Raw genomic sequence first — 24999 nt, forward strand, 5'->3', positions numbered from 1 at the left:
ACTATAATTTCAGTAACCACACGGCAAACACCAAGAGCGGTTCCTCGTGCCCGGCATTGAGATCGGCAAGCCCCAGAGAGGGCGGAATATGCTTTCGGTATGTCTAAGCTAGCCGCATGGCTTTGCTTCTTCTACGTTGTACTGGGCTAGTCACCGGAGCTTAGATGTTTTAGCACATGTTGGGCGTGTATCGAAAAGGGAGAAAAGAAAAACTTCGCACCTTTGCCGTGATCGAGCAGAGAAAGTCTGTCGAGCCCGACATTAGGTGCCGCTGTCTGCTATCTGCTATCGTCGGCGGGATGATGACAATGGCTGGTATCGACGCGTATGTCTTATTCCGAATCCGATACCTACGCGGGTCTAGTCGGCGATGGAGTGCAAAAGTCAGCTGCATGCATCGCATCCAGTCGCCGTATCAGCAATGTGCCGACCACCGCAGTATCGTAAGAGGACAGCTCGTAATTGCCGAGGGATGTTTGGAAACATGTGGAAGTGAGGTGAGAGATCGACTGGATATGTTCGCGCAACTTCATGTCATCGTACGACTGGGGTGATGATTACCAGATTCGCGGTACCGAAAAGGCTCGCGCGCGGCGGGGAAAGGGAGGCTGCACAGCTACACCACTTTGAGCGGTTCGGCCAAGCCCTTCTCCACATTTCTGATTGGTGGCTCATCGCACATACTGGCCCAGATTCTGTCAAGAGGCTCTCTTTGACCATGGGATTGATTGATGATCACCAGCAACGCTTTCGCCGTTGCCTACGTACGGTGTAGCAAGGCGATCGATTCGATTTTACGCTACTCCAATGACTATCCCCCAATACTAAACCCCGCAACTGCTGTGGTCCTCATCCGGGTGTGTAAGCGCACGCCGCATGCGCGTACAGATGAACACATGCTTACAACGTGGTTGAGACAAGATGCGGGAACGGTGGGGACCTGGTGGGATGCGGAGAACGCTCCAGAATATTCAACGGGATCGGCGACTGCAGTTTGACGTCAAAAGTCGCATACTTCAGATAACCGTCGTCCCAAATTCTGGTGTGGAGACGCGGTGGTATTTGCGATCGTAGTATGTTCAGTGACCGCCGTTGTGCGTTGAAGAGTTTAATTCGCATCGAGGCATTACCTGCAGCCACAGTGCACGATCCGATAAAGTTTGCTTCCCATGCTTTGCTTCAATACGTTCTAGCGATACGGGAGAGCACCAAGTGCCATGTTACTTGGGCGTGTTCCATTGCACCATCTGCTCCACACTTTGTGGCGTACGTATAGCCCTAGTATGCTTCGAGAATATGAGGTTTGGATAACCTTTCTCGCTGGGGTAAAGGAACACGGATAAGCGGCAGAAGAGCCTTTATCTCTCACCGGACCTGGAGCTAGATGTTAGGCGGCCGCGCAAGCAACGTTGTGTGACGTCGTGCTGTGGGCCAGTGGCTGGAGGTCTGGACAACTCGATCTTCGGACGTTCCCGTCCGAGTCATGGTTACTAGAGGTGATTGATGAAAACAGTGGAGTGTTGAAGACTGATTGCTAAGTTAGAGTTGACGCAGACGTACAGATGATGCGTGGGTTGACGTTGAGACTTTGGTGACTTTACAAATAGGTGCAGTGACGGACTGGAGGAGCGAGTGTCAAATGACTTCAGCGTGCATGCATAATGTGGACTTCGTGAGAGACATTGATGTATTTAATTTGTAGGAGTCCACTGCTGAGTCAACATCTTCAACTTGGTGCTAATTCTTATCCAATGTTGGAGACGGATTCCATCGAGATAATGCAATGAAGATCTACGCGTGCCAACCACGGTATACGATCTTAGTGCCGTACTTCTCACCCTTCTTGAGAACCATCATAGACTTGTATTCTGGAACGTTGACGGCGTTGACGTAGCGGCTGGGTTCGACGCAGAAGCCAGCGCGGGCGCCTCTGGCGGGAAGGTCACCAACGGCAGGTACGTCGATGTATTTACCAGTGTAAAACTGGAAGGCCGGTTCCGTCGAGTGTATTTCGAGGTGGATCTTGGTCTCGGGGTGGTAGAAAGACGCAAGCTTCTGTAGGGGCGAAGAGCGAGTGTCGATGGGAATGCTGCTGGGGTCTGTGTTGGCCACAAAGCAGTCGTCAATATCGGGCTCTTTCTCGCCCAGGGTGAAGGTCTTCTTGGCGCTGACACCGGGGTATTCCTCGATGGGTCCAGTGGGAATACCTCCGTCATCCACGACTTGGTACTTGTTTGTGATGAGGTTGACTTCAGTTCCGGTGATGGTAGGTCCTCCAGACAGGTTGAAGTAGCTATATGCACTCTCAGTAAGACGTCAATGAAAAGGATGATAAACAACTAACCTGTGGTTGGTCATGTTGATTGCGGTCTCTTCGACTTCATCACCGATCAGTTCAGCCTCGTATTCGATGTATAGGACCTCCTGTTGAGCGCCATCGACTTCCTCCTTCGCTTGGATATACCACACGCGCACCTCTACAGTACCGGGGTAGCCTTCCTCGCCATCCTTGCTGACGTATTTGAATAATGTAGCCTCTTTTCCATCACGGTCAACTGTAGTTGGTCCTTCGAATTCTCGCTTTCCCCAGCCAAGGTCGCCGCCGTGGAGAGAGTTGGGGCCGTTGTTGACCGCTAGTTGGTACGACTTTCCATTCAGGTCGTTGATCTTCGCTTTGGATACGCGGTTGGCGATGCGGCCAATAGTCTCACCAAAGAATGGGGCATTGTGCTGCTTGTACAGCTCCGCAGTTGGGAAACCCTGGACGATGTTCTTTCCGTTTACAACGAACTTTTGAATGATAGCGCCCAGTGGCAGAAAGGTGAAAGCCTTGGTCGAAGACATGATACGATTGTCAACGTGACTGTTCTAGTTTGGTGATAGACTCGCAGATGCGATAATTGGTACGTATGACCTGCGTCGATCTCATTAGTTGTGATGTTCAAACGCTATAACGGGTGCCACTATTGCCGCACTTTCGTGAGGTCTGATGTGGTGTGATGAGGGGTAATGCGTGAGAGCGGGGCAGCTACAGGATGGCACTCACCTCAGCGAGTGGTAGCTTGCGTTCAGTGTTTTGTTTGTTTTGGAACAGGTGACCGATTTTCCTCGATGGCCGCTTGGATGTTTGAGCTTTTGACTGCGAGAGATGAGTGCGCGCGATTGACCTTACATAGAGTACGTATGCGGTGATTGATTAGCCTAATGAGGATGTGGAGCACTCTTGGACATCCTTTCTGCCGTCGTCACCACGTGAAGTACGGCTGAAGTCTTCGCTCGCGAGTACCAAACGACCCGTCGGACGGCATGCCGTATGCGGTCATGGTTCGCCTGTGCCCATGGAGCTGTGGCAGTGCGGATGAACGTGATGGGGGCGTGGGGCGAAGGCTGCAATTAGTAATCGAGGGGCAGGGCGCGCACACTGGATTCCGCGAGCATTGAGAACAACATCTTCGACTATGATACAGTTGAGATTTACAGTAACGCCACCATTTCGATCGCCTTGCCGGTCGGTACTCCCGACCTGAGGCCCTATTCGAATTTGCCGATCCGCGGAGCGTTGTCGCAACTATGCTTTGCGCGATATTTCACGTCATCGTGAACCGTCGAACTTTCGACACAGAAGATAAGGAAAAGTCGCCAGAAAACCACCAAATGCCGGCCGATTAACGCCGATTGCCATGACCGAAACGAACGCCGTATAGGATTGGAAAGTATCCCAGAACGCTTGAACGCTAAACGAAGAGACGGAGAGAAGCGGAGTTAAGTCCGGACCAATTACGCGCCGACTGGATTTTGTATGAAACTGCTGAAATCCAGGTCGCTGTGGATGTTCCAGTCTGGCATCATCGGATCGCTTTGGCTCATTGATAGGGGATCTACCATCATGTTCTGGTCGTATGCGCTGAAGTTGTCAAATCCATACATGGGCTTGCTGAAGTCTACGGGATCGTCCATCATAATGGAGTCGTTCATCCATGGCGCCCGTGATAGAGTGGAAGGATCCATAGCGCTGTTGTTCATGTATGGTGCTGGTGCCATCTGTGTTTCTTGCTTGATCGGCGGCGACACTACCTGAGACTGTCGAGGGAATGGGCTGTTCATCGGCGGTGTTGGCGGCGCGTTGTGGCGCGCAAACGGACTGTCAAAAGCGAAAGATTTGGTCGTCGGTGTACCGTTATACGATGAGTTTGGCGAAACGTGGCCATGTTCAGAGTCTGAGCTAACGGATGCGCGTCGTCGGGTGTATGGGGCGCCTCCTTCAACTAGTTTTTGTTGCATGCGGCTGCAATCTTCCTCGAAACCCTCATAGTGGCTCTTGTCGTCTCCAGGTGATTGCAAAAGATCGAGACGTTCCAGGATGTCGTGTGTCAAAGGATGGCCGCCTGAGGATTCTTGCAACGGCTGTCCTGGCCAACTCTCGCCTCGTTGCAGGCGACTGTACAGTTCCCTAAGACCGGCTACCAATTGGGTTTGTTGCTGTTCGAGCATCTCAACATATCTACAACAGTCAGATCGAAACTTATTGCGAGGGTGCATGGTAACATACCCTTTCGGGTACACTTTGTCTTGCGACTTCTTCCTCTCGCCAAATACGCAGATGGCGTTGTCGGCTTTGCATCGAGTGCAAGGGCTTGATCCGTCGCACTGCACTGGTTAGAAAGGCATACAGGCACAAAAGAGGTCGTACATACCTTTGACTTCTTCAATCGGCATCGGTCGCATGCCTTGCATACTCGCTTCCTAATGTTGTCTTGGGCTTCCATCGAGTCTGACCTATGAGGTGACATGTCGATTGGTATGGTACAAAGTGGAGCAAAGGTGTGTTGGTGAGAATGGTGTGGCTGAGTTGGACTTCAAGTCAATGTGGTAGTGGTCGATGAGATATCTGGTCGACCGAGTGGAGTATCTAAGGGTACTTTTATCGAGAGGTGGAAGTGGAAATTAAGGCCTAAATAAGGTCGTAGCCCTCTGTGGGTAGCAAAGCATTATATCTTTTCACGTCAGCGAACAGTCAAGGCGGACGTTCGGCGTTAACCTTGTGCCCTGGGTGCAAAAGCCCTGTAATGGAACTGTAATTATGAAATACGCCGGCGCTGGGCAGCTAAGCACCCCTGTCTCCTTACACATCATCAATCGGCGCACGTACGTTGGATTACATTAGTCGATGTGCAGGGATTCTTGGCCTGTTGCAGGGCGCCAACCTTACAAGGACTGGGCTCAGTTGGCGGACGACACGAGAAAGCGAGGGCGCGGAGTCGGCCAACCAGCGGACCGTGACCGTGGCCCACGAAACTTGCTATGGAAGAAAATCCGCACCTGTGGTGGCAGCAGAACAGGTGACGTGAATTCGGCGAATACGCGGGCGTAAAGTACGCTCGAAAATCTCTCCAGATCGCTGTTCGCTGTCCTCGGCTACCGGCAACACGACATCCACGACCAAAAACATGCGGACAAACACGCTGCCCGAGTTGCGACTCCCAGTCATTGGATGCTTTCCAGAAGTCGTCATCAAGGTCGGCCATGTGGCTCACCATGTGCGCGGTCTGCAATCAGTCCACCGGTCATCATTATGCTTTATCACTAATTGTGTTATTTCGACCGCTCGTCGACGAAGTATCATGTACAGACTCAGGCCTCGGCCGAAGAAAAGCACGACGGGCTGACTGAGCGATCCTCCTCGTGCTTGCTGAAAATTCGCTCTTTCGGACGTTAGAAAATCGCTCGCGGAACGTCGCAAGTGACCCGTCCGAGCTGAAAGAGGACTGGAGCGCGAGATAAGCTGTACGATGGTGCGGGTTTCGCGTACGAACTCACGCAAAGTACCGTCAATGCCTGACCAGCAGCAGTTGATTAATCGGTGGACGGGCAAAGCACAGCTGGGCACGCATTCCTTCTTCAGGAGCTGCATGCTGTTAATGGATACCGTCGCTTGTCAATGTAAGCGCAGCTACTCTCAGCGGTTTGCATCGTTTAGAGTTGCTGACCGCGTCTTGTTCCAGTCACGAACATGAGAATGCCCAATGCAGAATTTCTTTTGTTGATCCTGGTTAGCCACTTCGTTCCTGAGTCTTGGGTAGGCACGATCACCCATGCCTCAGCCACCGCGTACATCGGCCCCGGTTGTTCACTCATCCATACTCATCTATACTCATCTGCGACTTTGGTAGCCCTTCGCACTCAAGCACCGCTGCATGTGCCATTGGCAAGGCATACAACTACCTTGGTTTGGGAGATTTGATGTTGGAAGACCCACACAAAGCGTCGTCAGGTTGGGGGGCTGAGGTCATTTTCGTACATTGTTGCGAACGCCGTATTCATCACAAGTTCGACACGCCTATACGACGCCTACGCTGACAAGGCCTGCCATGTCTTGGCGGACGTGGTCCTGGGGCGCTCATACAATTCACGTGCTACGAATGTCAACGCCCGCAAACGTGTAAGCGCCTTCATCACACCTGCATGCGTGGAACTATGGGCAAGAAACATGAGCTATAATTGCGTTCAACGGTTCTCACGAGGTTCGCCCCTTGAATTCAGGGAACCCGCTGACGCTTGAACGTGTATATACGCCTCAGCACCCACGCTGTCCTCCCGGAGCCCATAGCTCGTTAGCGGTAACGGCACGTCTGCTGTCCATCTCAATAGTGAGCGGCTTCGGCGAGTTATCTCGCCTTGCTGAATGGCTTACGAACTGACCAGTGCGGAGTTGGCAAGAGCGATCATGTAAGCCCATGATCTTGTTTGTAAATTCGGCGGTTCTCGAACACCTCAGGGTTCTTGTCGATCAACCCCGCTGTCATTAGGCCTTTGCTCTAATGGAAGCTTCCTAGCTTTCTACAAGTTACAGAGAGCGTCACGCAGGAACGAGCGTGTGCCAGAGCTGTATCATTACAGGAATGAAAGTAATCAGGTCCAAAGTTCAGCAGCTGTACGGCCTTCTTTCTGAGGTCAAATACAGCGGTCTTCCTTGTCGCGTTGGGCGAAGAGCACCTATCCTGCCCAACCCCATCTTGGTAAAGTTTCATGGTTGTTGTGGGAATCGCGATGCACATCTCCCCATTATCGCTACCTGCGAAATGATGGTCCGTTATCTTCACACCGTCAGGAGTCTGCGTGCGCTTACATGGGCCACGCATGAATTCCAGTGAGACCATCCGCACTCCGTCGATGATGATTGGCAAGATCGACAGGCTCTGGCTTACATAACTTGATGAGATGGCCCTATTCATATTGGTCACGACAGGGGTATAGCATCAAGACCTCGTCGACCCAGCCTGCGTCCTATAAGCGGCCTTACTCAAGGCCAAGCCCGACAATAGCACCTGCACTGCCAGCCAGCAAGGCATTGTCAATCGCAGGTCTTCGAACGCGCCGCTGATCTATGCAGAACCCAGATAATGCGAGCCGTGTTGAGTTTATTCATTGCACGTTTCAACACCAAGTCGATCACACGATCGTGCCAAAAGGAGCCAAGAGGCAGATGCGTCTTGGATGGGTGGAGCGCACATGTCGAGTCACTAGCCACATGCGCCAGCCACAACGCGCGACCTCAGGCCTCGCTTGTTTTGACGGATCGCACATGAGCCGGGTGCCGAGTGGCCAACGGTCCCACGAAGGAACAGTACTCTGATGGGCGCACAACGATCCGTTTTTACCGAGCGACCACTGCAAATTGTAAACTCGTGGCAACCCTCACTAATTCACGGAGACAGATTACTGGTCGGGCGATACTGGGTCGGGAGACCAAGACTTCCGCCCAGGTGTCGGTAGGTCAGCCTGAACTCCGCCTCATGATCTCCACAAATCGCTTCCTAAACAATGAGGACTAATGATCACGGGAACCCTACCTGGTCCCGGCGCCATATAGGGGCCTCATTTCGATTCGAGATCTAAGTGTAGAATACTTGCGCATCGAGCCACATGCCGCGCATCCTGGGCATCTCAGACTTCCAAGCCTCGAAGCAACGTGTACCTCGCAATGAGGAGTCTTCTGGCGCCAAGGTTTATCTGGCGGTGTCCATTCTCCGCTACTGTGGTAGGGACGAAAATACGCGGCACCCATCATGCTCGGCAATGCAGTGGCTTCCGGCTTGGAACATCCGAAGCCGAGTCAAACGGTCGTTGTGAACACCGCGCGACCGAGCCTGGCCCTGAAAGCTCTTCGCGGCTAGGGTCCCAGGTCCCTCGTCTTCGCGCTCGCTATCCAACGCGGAATGATGTCAATGAACCTGAAAACACAACTTCATTCACATGGCTAGCTCGCTGCAGCTTCTCAGTCATCGATAAGCCGATTTTCGCGATGAAATGTGGCTGACGAAAAATCGGCCGGTCTTCCTGTGCGGGCAAGCCGCACGTCGCAGCCGAGTTGAGCCTCATAGACGGGAATAGCAGTGAGGCGAATCACCAAGGTCGTTCCGTTCCCACTTGGTCCCGCTGGAAAATTCAAGGCTGAAAGCTTCGACGCTTGTGTACTACTACGGTCTGCCCACCCACGTCACATCGCAGACAGCCACGTTGTTGAGGTCTCGAACAACGGATGCTCACTAAGGAACAGTGCTTTGTGGATCTCTGAAGAGCCTGAGGAGGAAGGTTGACGCGAAAGCCGTACACCACCAAACACCAAGCTGAAGCACTATTGACTAAACCTTCGCCTGCTGGTCAGGCTTTGAGATACTAATCATGTTCAGACGGTGCTCAGACACTTCTCATGGCACGGCGCATCTCAACGCACTGGACGGCATCAACATACCGACATTATAGCATGCATCACCCATGAGACAGCATTGCGAATTGCTGCAGCTATCACGTCTCGGCAATATCCGCAACGCGAAGGACCTGGTGATCAATGATCGACCCGTTAACAGCATATCCACTGCTGGATGGGGAACCCCAGCTCCAAGCGCCAGCACACTGGTTTCGCCGAGAGCAAAATGCATCCCCACTTGGACCATGACAGCGAGGGTCGAGACTTGTTTCATGAGTGCGCGTCTGCGTGTCAGCCACCGGCGATAAGTTTTGAGCATCAATTATGACGTTCTTGTGCAACCTTTTAGTCTAGAGTACCGCCATTTCTCCTTTATCAGATTGACTATCACGTAAGCTGTTCTCGCAGAGGCTGTCGGTAGACCTGCCGTGGTAGGCCACAAAGTAGTCACGAAGTAGTCACGATCTGAGAGACCAGCGGGTCCAAGGATGGAGATTTCTTTCGATACCAGAATTTGCGATCGTACGAACGTTGTTCGAAATAACTTGCTTTCGGCTTTTCGTACAGGAGCAATCGGCCCTTCCGACGCATTGATATCACTGACCACGATGACCGTCCGCGATCGACGTCCGGGACGGGACAACTGATGTCCTTACGTCCGCAATGTTTCCTTCGAAATACCTTTGGATGCCCGCGGTTTCGCATCAAAGCTGCAATCACTCAATCAACTTTGTCTTGTTTCGAAACCATTACTGTGCTGGACAGGTCGGGAGTAATGGTGGATGGTGTGCTGATGCGATTATGCTCACGCGATCGCCAAAACCTGTAGGTCCTCCAGCCTGCCTGGTCAGAAAGAGCTATTGATTGGGAATGGCATGTGGGGTCAAGATACTTCATCTGGGACACGTGCGTCCTCACGTGAGAGAGGGATGTGACTCGACTATCTTATGCTGGTAACAATATGAGCGCGGGATATTGTAACTCCTCAATCACCCCCTCTGGTCGCAGCAGACCGGTACAATCATTGTCGCCAGCATACAGCAGGCTGTAGAGCGACAAGCTACTTGCAATTTATTGCCTTGGACAGCCAAGAGATTGCCTTGCAAACAATCTCTATACGACCGCCATACGACGGCTACACAGTCGGCTGATCGGCACCCATGTGGTACCCCAGTCCCAACACAAGATATGCACGAAAGAGGCGAACAAGAACGGCTGAACAACCTCGCTTAGAGAATTCCCCAGCGATATACAGCTTTCGATTGTATCACATCGCCTCGTATGCATTCGTTACACCAGGCGGCAAGTGGAATTTCTGCACAAGCAGGATTTTCGACGACGTCACCGTGTTCTCAAGACAGACCGAAAACGGGCTCGGTTACAGCCGCACTTGGTGTTTTTGGGCAATGACAGCAAGGCTACATTACCCCATTCGTACCCATGTTCGTCCTTCTCAGCGTTGCGAAGCCAAGCAAGAGGTGCCCCGCATTGCTCTAAACTCTGAATCGGACACCTTGGCCACAGCGAATCAACGGTCAGTAGTATGGTAAAACGGGTATCGTGGAACATCGGCGTGCGGTTGCGGCTGAGTCTTGAATCTTGCGTCCGTGGAGTCGAATTCCTTGATATCGCGCAATTACAGGGATAGATGGAGAACGGACGACTCGTTAAGATGTCGATCAGTGGCACAGTCCGATACGCATCGGCCTTGTACCTGATAATTCGGCACGTCATCTCGTCAAGATTTACAGACAGTACGGCAAACCATTCCAATGATGGATCTGTAGCTTTTCTGGCGCACCACATGCCCAGACATCACCTTTTCGCAGGGGTCGATCATCATTTGCGGTTACCATCACCGCACTCGAGTAATGCGCAATATTACCATCTCCTGTTGATCTGTAACGAACCTCGGGATCTTCGCATCAACAGTACTCGTCAGTCGGCGACGTGCACCGGCGAGGTAATTACAACTGTTTATGCGTCGCATCGCATTTTCAACAAAACGTCACAGATGAACAAATGAGCTCACCGCTACGGAAACCTCTTCCCCCACCAGTCAAGGGAGCAGAACAGTACGTTCGACTGTGCCGAGGAAAATGCATGATCTCGGACGAAAGTTCCGCCCAACTAGTATACCTCCAGTTCACCTCAACAACCTTGGGTCCAACAAAACGGAGCCAAAAGTTTGTTTCGTTGCTGAAGTAAGATGCAAGGCAGATAGGCAACGTGAATGGCGCATATCCGTCGCGTCATCGCGTCATCGCGTCATTCGCGCCGATCGGGGCATTGCAGACGTTGAGCAACGGCGATGGATTTCGCTTCGGGGCCATAATGCGAGGGCAACTATGCAGTAGGCACTGATCAGATTCTCATTGCGCCGCCCGACCAATAGCCAAAGAACGAAGAGCAGGAAGATGATTCCGTCATACGTCGAGTGCTTTTTCAATTTGACCGTTTCCACAAGTTTGTCACTTGTCGAAAGATACAACACCGCAATCCGATTAGCGACAATGACCCCCATCGCAATGCTATATCGGAACAAAGCCTCTAAGCATATAGCTTTCCAAACAATCATATCAAGCTCCTCTTTCCTGATCCCCACCTCTACCCAAGAAAAGGAAAAAGAAATGGCCAAGGCATGCTCAAGTAAGCTTACACCGATGATGTACCTCCCACCCTTAGAACAACAAACCAATCGTCCAACCTAGACTCACGATAAGCGAAGACCGATGAACAAGTCTCGGGTCCAGGCCCCCTCACTTTCGCAAAAAAAGTCTCCGGTGGTGTGGCTTGATGATACGTCCCAAGGTGCGACATTTTGTTTCAAGTCGAAGCAAGCTGTGTCGAATTGATAACGAACGGGACTAGAGTTGCGAAACAGGACTATTGTGGCTGCTTAGTAGTATGCAGGTAAGTACGTGAGTTGAGTGAGTTAGCTGGTTAGGCAGCTGTAGCTACCTTGGTCAGCTTGAACGACGCGGTGGTCCTTGAGGTTAGGCGACGTGAGGGTATTCGCGAGGGTTTGGTCACGTTTCTTGACAGCGTGAAAGTCAATGTACAAGGCAGACAGATACAATTTATTTCGTCCAGAAGGCCCAGGAGCCAAGATATCACCTGGGCAGGCAGATTTCCCTTCCCTCACACAGCCTCATCTATCTGTACACCGTGAAGCTGGGGCAAGTACCCAGTAAAGACGCGGAGACATGACGCCGTCTTCGCTAGAGAAAACACAGTAAAGACCGCGAAAATCCGGGGCATCTTGGTGGTCTTGGTACACGGACTGAGTTCTGGGGGCAAACCTGTCGTGTTTAGTAAACCCGTTGCGAAAGCTTATATAAGAGTCTAGAACTGTCACGGGAAGCGGAGCAACGTCCACGGACTGAGCGCGAATAAGCCCTAAAGGTACGGCCGTAGTGTGTTTCGCGATAACAACGAGCAACAGCAGAAAGATTAGCATGATAGCACTAAAGACGCAAGACGGGATCGAGATGAACAGCGAAGAAGGATAGATCTAAATTACCAATAAAGCGCACGTACGATCGCAGACGATGCTGCTTTCGCTGTGCTTTGCTTACCGCCGCCGTGACCGAAAACCAAACCAACCCAATCCGAGGGGTATTCGCAACGCTATGCTTTCTCAACTAAAAACAGGACACAATTAAACTCTATCTACGGCATCCCAGTACACAAACATAAAGCCAACAACCAAGGCCGAAGTAATACCCATCATGATCAAAACAACGTGATAACGGCCACAAACTTCCCCCAACGGAGGACGCGAACCCGGCAACGTGTCGTCGGAAGAATTGCGACGAGGAGAGGGTGGTGGTGGTGGCGGAGCAGGTTGCGCTTCGAGGTCAACAGCGCCGTCCTGCTGCTCAACCTCCCCATCTGCACCCACGTTCTCGAGCACACCGCCGGTAATCACCATTGCAGGTGGAGCACCAGGATCCGTAGGAGGTGGGATAGTGTCCGCGAATGTATGATAAGACTGCACGGGTGGACGAAGCGGAGTCCATGGTCTCGCCTTCCTGCGTGGTCGGCGTGAAGGCTTCAGTAAGTGCAGAAACGACTATGTCTTGCCCTTCTCATACTCCATATCCGCATCCTGAAGCTCCGCTTCCAGTTGTGCGCGTGCCTCTGCATCTGGCGCTGGCGAGCTGGAGGCACCTCGCGAACTCGCCGGTCGTGATGGCAGCAGCGTAAGGCTTTCGTTGGCGGCTTCGCTGTTGTGTAACGACTTTTGGCGCTTGAGGGCAGGTTGTTCGCTATCGGACGTGGGCGCTGCGATTGCGAGGCCGAGCTGGTTTGCTTCGTCGGGATGTTCAGAGATCCATCGTTCGCGCCATCGCTCGCGCATCACGTCGTATATGAACTGGAACTGTATCTTTGACTGAACCATGCCAGCTCGCTGGTCTCGGAGCATCTCCACAACTCTCAGTACAGGATCCTCGTCCTCTGGTACATCGTCCAAGGCACCCTCGTCAAGCTCCTGCATAAGCCAGTCGAGCGCAATGAAGGTGCCGCTGCGACCGATGCCTGCGCTGCAGTGAACGATGCGTGGGTTGGTCGAGTTGTCCGTGTTCTTGGATCGCGAGATGTCCACCAGCTTCAGCATGCCAGCGCGATCGTCGCCCTCTGGTACCGAGAAGTCCGGCCAGCCAGCGAAGAGCAAATGCCAGATCTTCCTCGACTCGCTGCCGTCATCCGTTGTCATATCGATTTCCCTCACTTGCGTCCTCGCCTCCTCATCTATTGTGTACGACGCGAGGTGAAGGTTGTGTACGAAGCCGTCTTCGAATTCGTCGTGCTCGTTGATGCGCATATCTGGACTCGACGGTGATTGCGGGTAGTAAGGGTAGCATTTCTCTCGGTTCGCTTCGTGGGTCTGGGTCAGCATGACTATGACGGCAGGCGACTGATTCTCCTTCCATATCATGCGCCAGATATGCGACCAGCTGTCGGACTTGGGGCCTTGGGTCGCAATGTACTTCAGCGCCGTCCCAGACTTGGTGGTTTCGAGCAGTATTGGCGAGGCATTGATGTAATCGAAGTGGCCCTCTGGTACGTCAAGATGCACTCTGTTGGACTGGTATGGGTCGACGTTGATGTATCGGTTGCGGATGGCATAGTCTTCCCCAAAGCACCTTGCCCACTTGCCGGGTTCGTCGGATCCAGTCCCTTGGGCCGTGTCCCTTAGGCGCTCCATTTGCGCCATCTCTAAGCGATTCCATTTGGTATTTACGTTGTTGCTCGGCTTCAGGAAAGCGGGATACGGAACTGCATCTTCGCCATTTGCTTCGCTTGTGACGGGCGCAGTGGAGATGACGAGACTATTCGTGCTCACAGAGGGAGTGTTGGCGGCTGGGGTGTTGAGGGACGAGGTGGTGATTGATCGCGTGCTGTCCTTGCTACGGGAGCGCTTGGACGAGGTAGGAGAGATGGCATCGCCGGCTGTCGCCATGGCTGGGTCGGTCCTGATGAGGACGCCCTTGAGCTTCGCCTTGCGCCGGAGGGCGCGGAGTTTATGCAGCTTGAAGAAGTTGTGATGGGATTCCGGGAGCGATTCGGGTCCTGGCAGTGGAGGAGCAAGAAAGTTTGACGAGGGGATGGTGACGGGAGGCGGTTAGGTGCAGGCGTGGCGCGTCCAAGAAAGGAATAACGGGCTTGATAGTGGAGTGCCGCAGATGATATGCCTCCACTGACACGTGTGCGACTCGTGGGGGTCCGGGGCCTTGCCAGATTGATGTGTAGCGATGGTGGAGCGTATAGCAATACGCTGAGCGACGACGCGCAGTTGTGCAGTGGCTGGCCGAGGGAAGTTGACAAACTGACGTCCAAGGCGATTCCGGGGCTGTTGTCGCGCGAGGAAGGCGACTGTAAGATTATCCAGCCAACGGCGTGCAGCGCCCAAGAACCAGGTTCCAGCGAGGCGTGTTCTAGATGAGGGGCTGTACGCGAGCGTGTAGTGGAGCAGCCGGCGGGGGTGCGCAGGCAGGTCAAGGCGTTGTCGAGCAGGCTGACAAGGCGGCCGATGTTATCCCAGAGCGATAGTAAGAAGATGCAATCACGGAAATGAAGATGGGAGACTTGAGATGTCCAGAAACCAAACATTTGTACGTCACCAGAAGAAACAATCAATGAAGCGAGGGTCCACATCAAACGTCAGGCGCGGTCGCGTCACAGGTGCAGCCCCGGAGGCAGGCCCAGTCCCGGTTGTGTCTAGTTGCTTTCGCTCGCCATTCCGAGGCTTCTCCATGCTCCATCTCTCCCACACCGTTGCCACCACCCCTCCCCAACGCAACGCCTGCACGCATCTGCTATCTTTCCGTAGCAGCTACCCGCGCTTGTGAATGCTTGATTGAACAAACCATGGGTGCTCCCTGGTTCGCTCTCTTCGAGGTTTGTGCCGTTCCCTACCCAAACAGAGACATCAAGCTGACAGCTGGGCAAGGCTTGGGCCGTCGCAAAGGCACGTCGACAATCCTCTCATGTCCCAATCCGCTCTAGTAACTGACTTTCCGAAGCTCATCCGCTCCCCGGCATTCAACCGAGCCATCCAGAAGGCCTATCGCAAGATCAACAGGCTGCCCGACTTTGAACAGAAGAATGGCGGAGGCAGTATGTCTTGATCAACACCGGCTAGACGACTAAGTACTGACTTCTTCAGGAACCGGCCCATCATCCCTCGACCACTTCAGAGACGAAGTGAAGAACCAGTTCCGCGAACTCACATGGCAAAAGCGCCCTCCTAAATGAGAACGCCTTCAATTCAAGACTGCTCCTCTCCTCTCACTCTATTCGAAACGCATTACGAATACATCGGGCACCCCGCGACACGCGACACCTGGCATCTGATTCGGCATGAGGCGGAAGTACAATGGTCGAAGAGCGCACGGCAGGCAGTCCACACGAGTCACGCGAACGAAGATACATCTTCTAGGGCTAGAGGGCAAAACGGAAAGACGTAATCTGTCTGACGTGCGGCTTCGCTAAGCATCTTTCTATGCCGAGCATGTTCTTCACCACACACCCCACCAGACCATGCTGGATTCACTTTCTCCTAGCTCGGTGAAGGAGACTACAAGCTTGCTCAGAAGACACGAAGAGACAGAGATCCCTTTCATATGGTGGCTGGGACACGAGCATGCGAGTTTTCAACTCTCGATTTGGTGCCAATTTTGGATCCATATGCTCTATGCCTACTACCACCATATGTTCTTTGGAGGCTATGGAAGCCAGGATTGTTCGTAGCACTCTCTCTACAATGCCACGCATTCTCACTCGACTCAAGTGTGCAACACATACGAAGACACCGCTCCCACACTGGGTGCTGCGATCTTGGCAGACATCTGTGATCGATGCATTACCGCATCGACCCAAATCGCCGGATGCGATAGCCGTGAGCGCATCGCCACCTCAGATGTACTATCTTGCCAAGTGGATGTTGCATCATGAGGTCTATTCGTGACACACCTCTTCATGAAGGCATTGTTACGTCATGCATGAATCACAGCCATTTGCTTCTTATACCGTCACTTCCTCCAACGTCAACTTACACAGCAATCGACTCACACAACTCACACATTACAACATGCCTTCTGCAATAGTCACCGGAGCAACTGGTACGTACCAAAGTCACTCCATTCGGTCCTATCCTCACCTGGCCTAGGCATCCTTGGCCGTGAGATTGTCTCCGAACTCAGCCAACACCGCCAACAATGGCCCACAATCCATGCGCTCTCGCGCAGCAAGAAGGAAGACTATGCAGACAACGTCATTCACAACCACATCGACTTACAGTCATCTCCCGATGAAATGGCCAACGATCTCAAGAACGTGCGCGGCGAATACATCTTCTTCGCCGCCTACCTAGCCCAAGACAAAGAAGAAGACGCCTGGGAAGTCAACGGCCGCATGCTCTCCAACTTCCTCTCCGCCCTCGAGAAAACCGGCGCAGTCTCAGATGTCAAGAGAATCATCCTAGTATGCGGTTGCAAGCAATACGGTGTGCACCTAGGCATGCCGAAACAACCCATGACCGAAGACTTACCCTGGCTAACCGACACATCGAAATGGCCCCCAAACTTCTACTACAACCAGCAAAACATCTTGCACGATTTCTGCAAGAAACACAACAAAGAGTGGGTAGCCACCTACCCCAACGATGTCATCGGCTTCGCCTTGGGAAACTTCATGAACCTCTCTTCCGCCATCGCTCTCTACACCCTCGTATCTAAAGAGCTCTCCGGAAACGAAGGTGTCACGTTCCCCGGCTCACCCGCCTTCTACACCAAGTTCGACTCCTTTACCTCTTCCAAGCTACACGCTGAGTTCTGTGCCTGGGCTGCTCTGGAGCCACGGGCCGCCAATCAGGCTTTCAACGTCGTCAACGGCGATGTAGAGAGCTGGCAGAACCTCTGGCCCAAGGTTGTTGAGTACTTTGGTGGGAGAGTTAAGCCCGATCAATTCAAAGATGCGTATACAAGCGGCGGTGTGGGATCCAGCCTAATCAAGAAAGTCGTGGGCAAAGAGGACATGTCGAGTACTATGGAAATGGCGCCTCAGCCTCCCATCAGCGTTGTTGCAGATGAGATTGGGATTCAAGGCACACCGGCGCTGGAGAAGAATGCCGTGGAGCAGCATGTGGATTTGATCAAGTGGTCGCAGCGGGCCGATGTCAAGGCTGCATGGGAACGTCTTGCTGAGCGTGAAGGTCTGGACAAGAGTAGTTTTGACAAGGCGACGTGGGCTTTCACCGGGTTCGCACTGGGACGCAACTTTGATCTGGTCATTAGCATGAGCAAGGCAAGAGAGTTTGGTTGGACCGGCTACAGAGATACGTGGGCAAGTTTGAGAGACGTGTTTGAGCAGATGAGGGGAGCTGGCTATTTGCCAAAGGCTTAGTTGGAGATGCACTGCATAGTGTCTCTGATGATAGTCGCAATAAAGATGTTTGTGGTATACTATTATTTTCCCCTTGCCTTGCTTTAATGGGTATATAAGCTCTACCGATTGTAACACCTTGCGTGGTTGAAATTCTAGAATACAGCACCTCCAATGATGAACACTCTCTCCTCTTCTCGTCGCACCCACTGAATGACCTTGTTCGCACTCTGTGCAAGCGCTGCTCTCGACGTATTTGCCGGCGCAACAGCATAAAGCTCAAACAGCGGTGTACTCCACGCTAACGCTATACACGTCGTGTTGGTTTCATGATGCACCTTAAGCGTCGACGGCTTGTTGTGCAGATTACTGTGAAGTTTATTGTACAGGTCGATCAATCTAGAGGAGACGATAGTGTCAGCAAGGCTTCTTGGTATGCATGTGGGGCAGTTGATTGCGAAATCACGTGCCAAGGGTGGGGATACGGACCGTCTCTTCTCCAGATCACCCTCGAAGTAAGGTGTGTAGCTCGGCATAGTGAACTGCACATTACCCCTCGACTTATACAGAAAGTGCCTCAGCGGACTGCCGGGCACAATGTCTGTACAAGTGGGACGGCCTTGCTGCACAGCTGTGCGTATAGCCTCAATGGATCCATTGCGTTGCAAGCTCTGCGGAAACACCCGTTAGCCCACGAAACATCTACCGAAAGCATTGCGATTTTGTTAAATAACCCTGGCCATGTTGGAACCAAACGAACGGGACCATCGAAGGACCGAAAGGACGCGGTGACCGGGGCAAAGGGAAGGGAATGCGGAATCCGACCGGGAGGATGGGCTAGGACCATCGGAGATGCAGACGTCCGAAGCCGAATCGCAAAGTTGCCCCGTGGGCCTCGTACGGGTATACAATTCGCGCTTACCGGCAATAAACCCATGAGAACCCATGGGAGAACACCGAGAATGAGTCAATTTCGCCTCCGAGCCCGTTCGAGCCCACATCGTTCGACGCTTCAATCTTAAGGCACGGGACAACGTCCTGGGGCGGGAAAGAGAGGCCATTTGACTAGCATTCCACGCGTCCTCACGTCTCATCCCGGTCCCCCGTGTATTAAGGAGACTTTGCAGTGGAATGTAAAGAAACTGTGAGCTTACCTCGACTAAATCATCCCTCATACGTCTAAGCTCGAAGAAGCTTTCCTTCTCCGCACTGATCAGGAGGACCGCGACTTCGTCGTCGGCTCCATCGCTCGTGCGAGGCCGCTCTTGCATTTGCTCCGTTGGATGTTCGAGATTGAGGAAGCTTACGTACATGTACAAGTAGCCGGTGTTGTTGAACCCTGGCAAGCATAGTGGAATCCAGTTTTCTCCACCCCCAGCCTTGACGCTACCGGCTTCGAAGAGCATGTTGAAGATCAGGTGCAGGTCACCAGGGTGCAGACTATGCTTCTTGGGCCGGACGACGGACACGAGCTTCCCGGATGCGACGAGAAGACCGTAGAGCAGACTTTCGGAGCGGGTCTTCAAAAGTGTGTTGTTGATGGTGGTACGATGCGACTTGCGGAGCTTGAGGCACTCGAGAGCGGAGAGCAGTGTCGATGGTGAGCCTCTTGTGAAGCCATCTGCAAGCGCTGATAGTAGTGTCTCTGTTCCCTGCAGCGGTCTGCGAAGATCGTAGTTCGCACGCGCAGCAAACATGCGCTCCATACTAGGAAGCGTGAGAGTGGATAGGATCTGCATGTAGAGTGCCTCGAGCTGTGACCGGAGCTGGGAGTCGCTCTCTGGTAAGCGCGTGATGGCTACCAGGTTGAGAGGGCCCTTGGACATGACGACAAATCGTACGTCGCCTGCTGTGAAACCTCTCAATATATCGTTGGTGGACTGGTAAAAGGATATGATGGTCTGCACGACACCAATGTAGTTCGTGATGAGCTGGTCGTCGCCATGTCGGCTGTAGATGGGCTTGCCGGCACTTGAGAGGATGAGGAAATGCTTCAGTTTTGCGCGCCACTGGTGCATAACGGCTTCTATTGACTACATCAGCGAGGGCTACCTCTAGGTACATGCCGTGTTTCTGACCTTCATTCGACCCATCCATGGCCATCTCGTCGACCTCATCGAACTCGCGACGAAAAGCCTCTTCAAAGTATGGGTCCGGCGGGAACATGCTTTGCGCTTCGGCATCGACGAACTTGTGGCCCAGCGTCCTGAGCAGTGACTTCTCTTGCTCGGACTTCTCTGCCTGGCCCATGACTTCGCCCAGGAGGCTCTCCTGATAGCCTGCCGCCTCTATTGTCGGCGCATAGCTGCGTATACTCGCGCCGTCGTCGGCATCGCTGAGGTTGTGAGCGCCTAGGCTTGCGCCCAAGACGTCGCGTGTCTTGGGTCCCGAGGACGTGGGCGACTCATCTTTCGCCTCAGTCGCGAACGCCTGTGTCCGGGCGACAGACAGCTGCGTGGTGGCTTTGGAGAGGAGTTGGGGTCTCCCAGCGGCCGTAGAGTGCGACGTCGAGGGTCGTGAGAGTAGACCGAGGGCGGGTCGGGGTGGCAGCGGCGGAGGGGTTTCTTCTTTGGTCGCCACCGAGCTTGCCGACGTGCTGCGCGAGAAGTTCCGTATTATGCTGAGGGTCGGATTGGCAAAGTCCTGCTGCTCAATCGGCTCCCCAGTAATCGACTTGGCCGACGCATTGCTGCTCTCCTGCGTGGGTGTGGTGGGCGAGCTGGGTCCCTCAGAGATCGGCGTCTGGGGCTCAGCATTCCCAGTCTCGGCCATCAAGACAGCGGGCGAGGGTCATCTAGACAGCGGCGTCGTGTTTACTATGGCATGGCGCGTCAACAGAGGCGTGCATGTCGCGAAGCTCCGTGATCGTGACGCTTGTCCATGTAATCCAACACGCTTGGGCCAATGACGTGGCTGCCCTATCATCGACACTGCACCACTGCATGATCGACTCGCGCTGACCCCGTCTCGCTCCTGCAAAGACATGGGCATGACATGCGCGCAGGAATCCTATTCCTAGCATACCGACACCTCACACTGGTGCGCGTTGCTCACCGGACCCCACAAATAGCTCCCATCTGCCCGTCTCACCTACCTACCCTCCGCTACACTCACGGTTACTTCACCGACAACATCAAGACTTCACAACTTCCATCCTGTTTCTCGCCACGCGCAATCGAGCGCTGACGCATTCTCGCCTCGTCTCGTACTCAGCTGTGCCAGCATAGCTTACTATTCTTAGCGTAACTAGGCGTACAGCATTTCCTCATCCGGTTCCTCATAGGGCTCGTACAAAGTGTGGTTGGTATCTCAGGCGTAGTGAGAGTAGCGGTATGCATGATGACCTATTATCAGCCTCGTGTTTGGGCGACTTGACGAAAAAGTAAACCAAGTGAGCCAGAACAGAGAGCATCACGCGCCTTCCGCAGTACGGTCTGGGCAGCACGGTGTATTACAGCAAAGGAGTTCTCAATTTGGTCAAAGCCATCGGACCTCACTCTCGCAAGCAGATTCCCCCAATACTCCACACTGGCGCCGGTGCTATGTATCGAAGTCCGAATCAACCGATGCCACACCTCTCAACGACAGACAACGTAACGACAATCAACTATACTCTAGAGTGGCCTCATTTCGAGAACCCCAGCAACACCACCTTTGCCGGACAAACACAAATCGACATTTGTCGATGTCCAAGATCCGATCTTCCCTCGCAAGACAGCAGAGAGCCGGGCCACATCTACACTCGAAGCAAATGCATCGGCCCCGAAGTCCGCTTCAAAACGAGAAAAGAAGAGCTATGGGTGCTCCAATCCGCCCACGGTCCAGTCAACATGTTGCGACCGGCAACAAAAGAAGAAAAGGAGCGCCGCAACCAAGTCCATGAAGATGCCGAGCCGACAGTATACGAACGCCGCAACTTCCTTTTACTGACTGGCCCGTGTCCGCGCGGACGGTACCAAGCATTTGCGACTCAAAAATGGTTAGAAAGCATCGGTCCATCTGCTCGCCAACACGTTACAAGCCTATCTCTTCTCGTGCAACCTTACGAAGAAGACTGTTCAGCACAGGCTACCCAAAGAGCATTTGCCGAGCTAGCCAACTACATTCTGGAGCATTTGACTGGATTCAAGACACTGTGTCTCAACATATGGGATGATGAGATGAGTCTCTGGGGTGCGGCGAGCGAGTTCAGCATCCTTCTACACAGAGATGATGTAAAGATCATAGTCGGGTGTATTCTGTGGAGTGGTGAGACAAGAGAATACAGCAATGCTAGAGCATTCTTTGAGGCCATGACTACGCCACCACACACGAAGAATACGCGGCCATTCAGCAATCAAATAATGGGCGAGGACAATGGGGAGGATAGCCCGGACGAGCAAGACAAGGCTCAGGAAGATTTGTCCGATGGACTCGGCACAGCAGAGGATGAGATAAGGAATGACGGAGAGCCCAAAGAGACGTCCGGATCTTCACCAATTCTCAAATCCGACACCGAAGACGAGATTGGATCTGATGATGATTGGACCGACGCAGCTATGAGTCCTATGGAAACTGAAAAAGATTGGCAGATACTATAACACTCTTGGGTATCACGTTAGTTGACATGACGCGGCAGGGGAAATACGCCGGGTCAAGTTCCATCCTGACCTTTGGTGCTTAGGCAGCAGCGACGCAGGGAAGGCACGTATAATGCCCACTACGAGTGCACCGAGAAAAAAACACAATACACACGAGGTAGCCAACATCAAAAAAAAAAGTGCCAGACGTCTATTTTGAACTGCTACCAGAGTGTTCTGATTGACTTCTGACTTTTGTCTCACAAGACATCCCACATCCTTGCCTCAAGACGTAAGCCTGAACATCGGGTGATCGTCACCCAGATTATCAGCGTCCACCTCTTGCAGTCTTCCATCCCTCTCGCCCCTCTCCCTCTTCGCGTTCTCCCATTTGACCAAGAACAAAAGTCCGGTGCAAGCCGCAGCACAGATCCACAACAAACCCAGACTGGTCCCATATCCCGTCCGAAACCCTGGCAGTTCGCTCTCCAGAAAGATGTTACTGGCCACGACACCTCCCAGGTTACCGAATCCGACTTGCATCGCAGAGCTAACAGAGCGCTTGTAGTGTCCAGACACCAGATTGGACATCCAGGCGAGCACGATGGGCTGAGTGATGAAACCGCCAGGTGTGACGAGAAAGAGGGCAAAGTACTTCACGCCAGCTGGGAGATTCTCTTGGGCGAGAAGCATGATGTAGCCAATTGATGCGACGACGAGTCCGAACATACAAAACCAATAGCGATGGCGCATGCGATCGCTCAGCCAGGCTGCTGCGACGGCTGCAATGGTTGCCACGATGAATATAGGTATCGAGCGTACTTGGGCGGCGGAAGATGTGTAACCGAGTCCTTTGACGATAGTTGGAGTGAAGATGGAACCAGCAGTGCCAGTATTGACGACTCCTAATAAGTGGAAGCGCATGGTCAGCACATGTCCTGTTGTAGATATGGAAGACGGGATAGTAAGGAGGATACACACCAAAGTAGGCAAGAGTTCCCAGATAGATCTTGGGATCTGAAAAGATCCTCTTCGCAGCCTTCTTGTCCAATCTGTCCATGACCGCATCACCTGTGTCGGCGTTGAGGCGTGCTAGAAGAAGGGTTTTCTCTTCCATGTTCAAGAATCCTGCTTTCTCGGGCCACCCAGGAATCCAGAAATACATGATGACACCGAATGCAACGGTGACGGCACCCTCAATGATGAAAATCCAGCGCCTGAATGGTCGACCAAGTCAGTGTTTCTTTCATGTACATTCATGGTGAGGTGTACTTACCATCCTCCGTAGCCTGCGATGCCGTCCATCTTGGCAATAGCGAATGCAAGGAGCTACGAGAGGTTAATACGAACTACCGATTGAAATATGCATACTTACGCCACCAAATGCTCCAGCGATAATGCTCGCGCTGAAGAAGAGGGTGATGCGCCACTGAAGCTCGTAACGCTTGTAGTACATCGAGATCAGGTACAGGCATCCAGGAAACAAACCTGAATGTTGGTTTGTGAAGTCAGTAAATGTTGCACCTGCGATTCGTACATGGACAATACTAACCAGCTTCAAAAAGACCTAGCAGAAGGCGCATCGCTAATAGGCCGCCGAAGTTGGTGATAAGGCCCATTCCGACTGTCGAAAGGCCTAAGGCTCGTTAGCATGGCACTTACACGCCAATTTCCGCGACTAACCCCAGCATATCATGATCAGGCTAAGCCATGTCGAGGGCTTCATCTTTTTCAGGATGAGATTGGACGGTACCTCAAAGAGGACATAGGGGACGAAGAATATCGACAAAGCGAGGTTGTAACGATAGGCCAACGGGCCTGTCATGTTCAAGTCCTCGGTCAACCCTTGGATCTTCGCATTGCCTACGTTCTGTTAGCTCGCACACATGTTACTAGAGTGGCAGCAACGTACCGATGTTAACACGATCCAAAAAGGCTAGGAGAAACAGAACAAAGAGAGGCGGAAGAACGCGAAGGTCGCATTTCCGAAGGAGTTTCTTCTCAGCGTACGGGTCGATGTGAGTTCCGTATGTATCGTTAAGCACCACGGTCTTATCGTCTGGCACACTCGATGGTTTCATCGTCGGATTCTCCATGGTCGATGTAAGAGTGACGACGACGCTTGATCGGAGTCTGGTAACAGGATATATAGAGCACGGCGATTTCTGGGGTGTAGTCGCCCCGACGCTGCAGCATATTACTACCTCAGTAAGGGTTGACGAGGCGTGATCAACAGTAGCCAATTAAACGATATCGTCATTCATCGGCGTGCACACCCGGTGGACGGGCACGGTTCCGCGTTCTGGGGAAGCCTGCGAGATAGTGGAATAGTGCCGCACGTCTTCCGCTGATCGACAAAGGAGATGGGACGGCTTGGGACAGTAGTGACTAGCCTTACATGGCTTGAGACGTTGGTAGCCAGGTGAGGCTGGGTAAAAAGCAAGGCAGCGACAAAGTGCAGACATCAGGTAAGAGGGCCCGATACGGCAACGCCGCCTTCTACACTCAATGACCATGCACTGCTCTTTCCTGAAATTCCGAGACGTACTAAATTGCGTGTTGAAACTAAATTTGCGTATACCAGATCTGCCACGAACAGAATGGTTTCGCAAACGACGCCTATTACGAGGGAGTACATCGCTTTAGATGACAGGCCATCCTTTCCAAATGAAAAGTGCCGACGTCGAAGGGTACTTGTAATGAGCGATCTTGAAGAAGTAGTCAGGAATGAGGGCGGTGCCAAGTGACAGTGACGCCATCCGGTGTGGATTAAGTTGACATTGAAACTTAAAAACGCAAGCACGACCGGAACTCCAGAAAGTGTATGTGCGAGCTCGGGAGATA

The 24999-nt window shown here is 52.8% G+C and overlaps 8 protein-coding genes across 8 annotated transcripts; 3 read left to right on the forward strand and 5 right to left on the reverse strand.

Moving 5' to 3' along the window:
• Positions 1-1791: 1791 nt before the first annotated feature.
• Positions 1792-2844, reverse strand: J4E88_001413 (uncharacterized protein; the record flags this gene model as incomplete). The annotated part of the gene is made up of 2 exons (XM_049395082.1): positions 1792-2293; positions 2345-2844. 2 exons carry the CDS (start codon positions 2842-2844, stop codon positions 1792-1794), a joined length of 1002 nt encoding a protein of 333 aa, XP_049258946.1.
• Positions 2845-3777: 933 nt separating this feature from the next.
• On the reverse strand, positions 3778-4790 carry J4E88_001414 (uncharacterized protein; the record flags this gene model as incomplete). Its single annotated transcript, XM_049395083.1, has 3 exons — positions 3778-4501; positions 4550-4647; positions 4695-4790. 3 exons carry the CDS (start codon positions 4788-4790, stop codon positions 3778-3780), a joined length of 918 nt encoding a protein of 305 aa, XP_049258947.1.
• Positions 4791-12782: 7992 nt separating this feature from the next.
• On the reverse strand, positions 12783-14174 carry J4E88_001415 (uncharacterized protein; the record flags this gene model as incomplete). The annotated part of the gene is made up of 1 exon (XM_049395084.1): positions 12783-14174. One exon carries the CDS (start codon positions 14172-14174, stop codon positions 12783-12785), a length of 1392 nt encoding a protein of 463 aa, XP_049258948.1.
• Positions 14175-15082: 908 nt separating this feature from the next.
• Positions 15083-15469, forward strand: J4E88_001416 (uncharacterized protein; the record flags this gene model as incomplete). The annotated part of the gene is made up of 3 exons (XM_049395085.1): positions 15083-15112; positions 15238-15331; positions 15381-15469. 3 exons carry the CDS (start codon positions 15083-15085, stop codon positions 15467-15469), a joined length of 213 nt encoding a protein of 70 aa, XP_049258949.1.
• An 835-nt stretch (positions 15470-16304) lies between these two features.
• On the forward strand, positions 16305-17617 carry J4E88_001417 (uncharacterized protein; the record flags this gene model as incomplete). Its single annotated transcript, XM_049395086.1, has 2 exons — positions 16305-16335; positions 16383-17617. 2 exons carry the CDS (start codon positions 16305-16307, stop codon positions 17615-17617), a joined length of 1266 nt encoding a protein of 421 aa, XP_049258950.1.
• A 134-nt stretch (positions 17618-17751) lies between these two features.
• MON1 (Vacuolar fusion protein mon1) lies at positions 17752-20368 on the reverse strand (the record flags this gene model as incomplete). Its single annotated transcript, XM_049395087.1, has 4 exons — positions 17752-17995; positions 18086-18267; positions 18751-19622; positions 19675-20368. The coding sequence occupies 4 exons, from the start codon at positions 20366-20368 to the stop codon at positions 17752-17754; spliced, it is 1992 nt and encodes a 663-aa protein (XP_049258951.1).
• Positions 20369-21392: 1024 nt separating this feature from the next.
• Positions 21393-22176, forward strand: J4E88_001419 (uncharacterized protein; the record flags this gene model as incomplete). The annotated part of the gene is made up of 2 exons (XM_049395088.1): positions 21393-21396; positions 21422-22176. 2 exons carry the CDS (start codon positions 21393-21395, stop codon positions 22174-22176), a joined length of 759 nt encoding a protein of 252 aa, XP_049258952.1.
• Positions 22177-22440: 264 nt separating this feature from the next.
• Positions 22441-24251, reverse strand: J4E88_001420 (uncharacterized protein; the record flags this gene model as incomplete). Its single annotated transcript, XM_049395089.1, has 7 exons — positions 22441-23060; positions 23137-23372; positions 23432-23484; positions 23531-23643; positions 23708-23791; positions 23839-24018; positions 24068-24251. The coding sequence occupies 7 exons, from the start codon at positions 24249-24251 to the stop codon at positions 22441-22443; spliced, it is 1470 nt and encodes a 489-aa protein (XP_049258953.1).
• Between the last annotated feature and the right edge of the window lie 748 nt (positions 24252-24999).

The sequence above is a fragment of the Alternaria novae-zelandiae genome, assembly GCF_023758075.1.
Source record: "Alternaria novae-zelandiae strain BMP 2774 chromosome Unknown scaffold_2, whole genome shotgun sequence".
In the NCBI taxonomy this organism is placed as follows: Eukaryota; Fungi; Ascomycota; class Dothideomycetes; order Pleosporales; family Pleosporaceae; genus Alternaria; species Alternaria novae-zelandiae.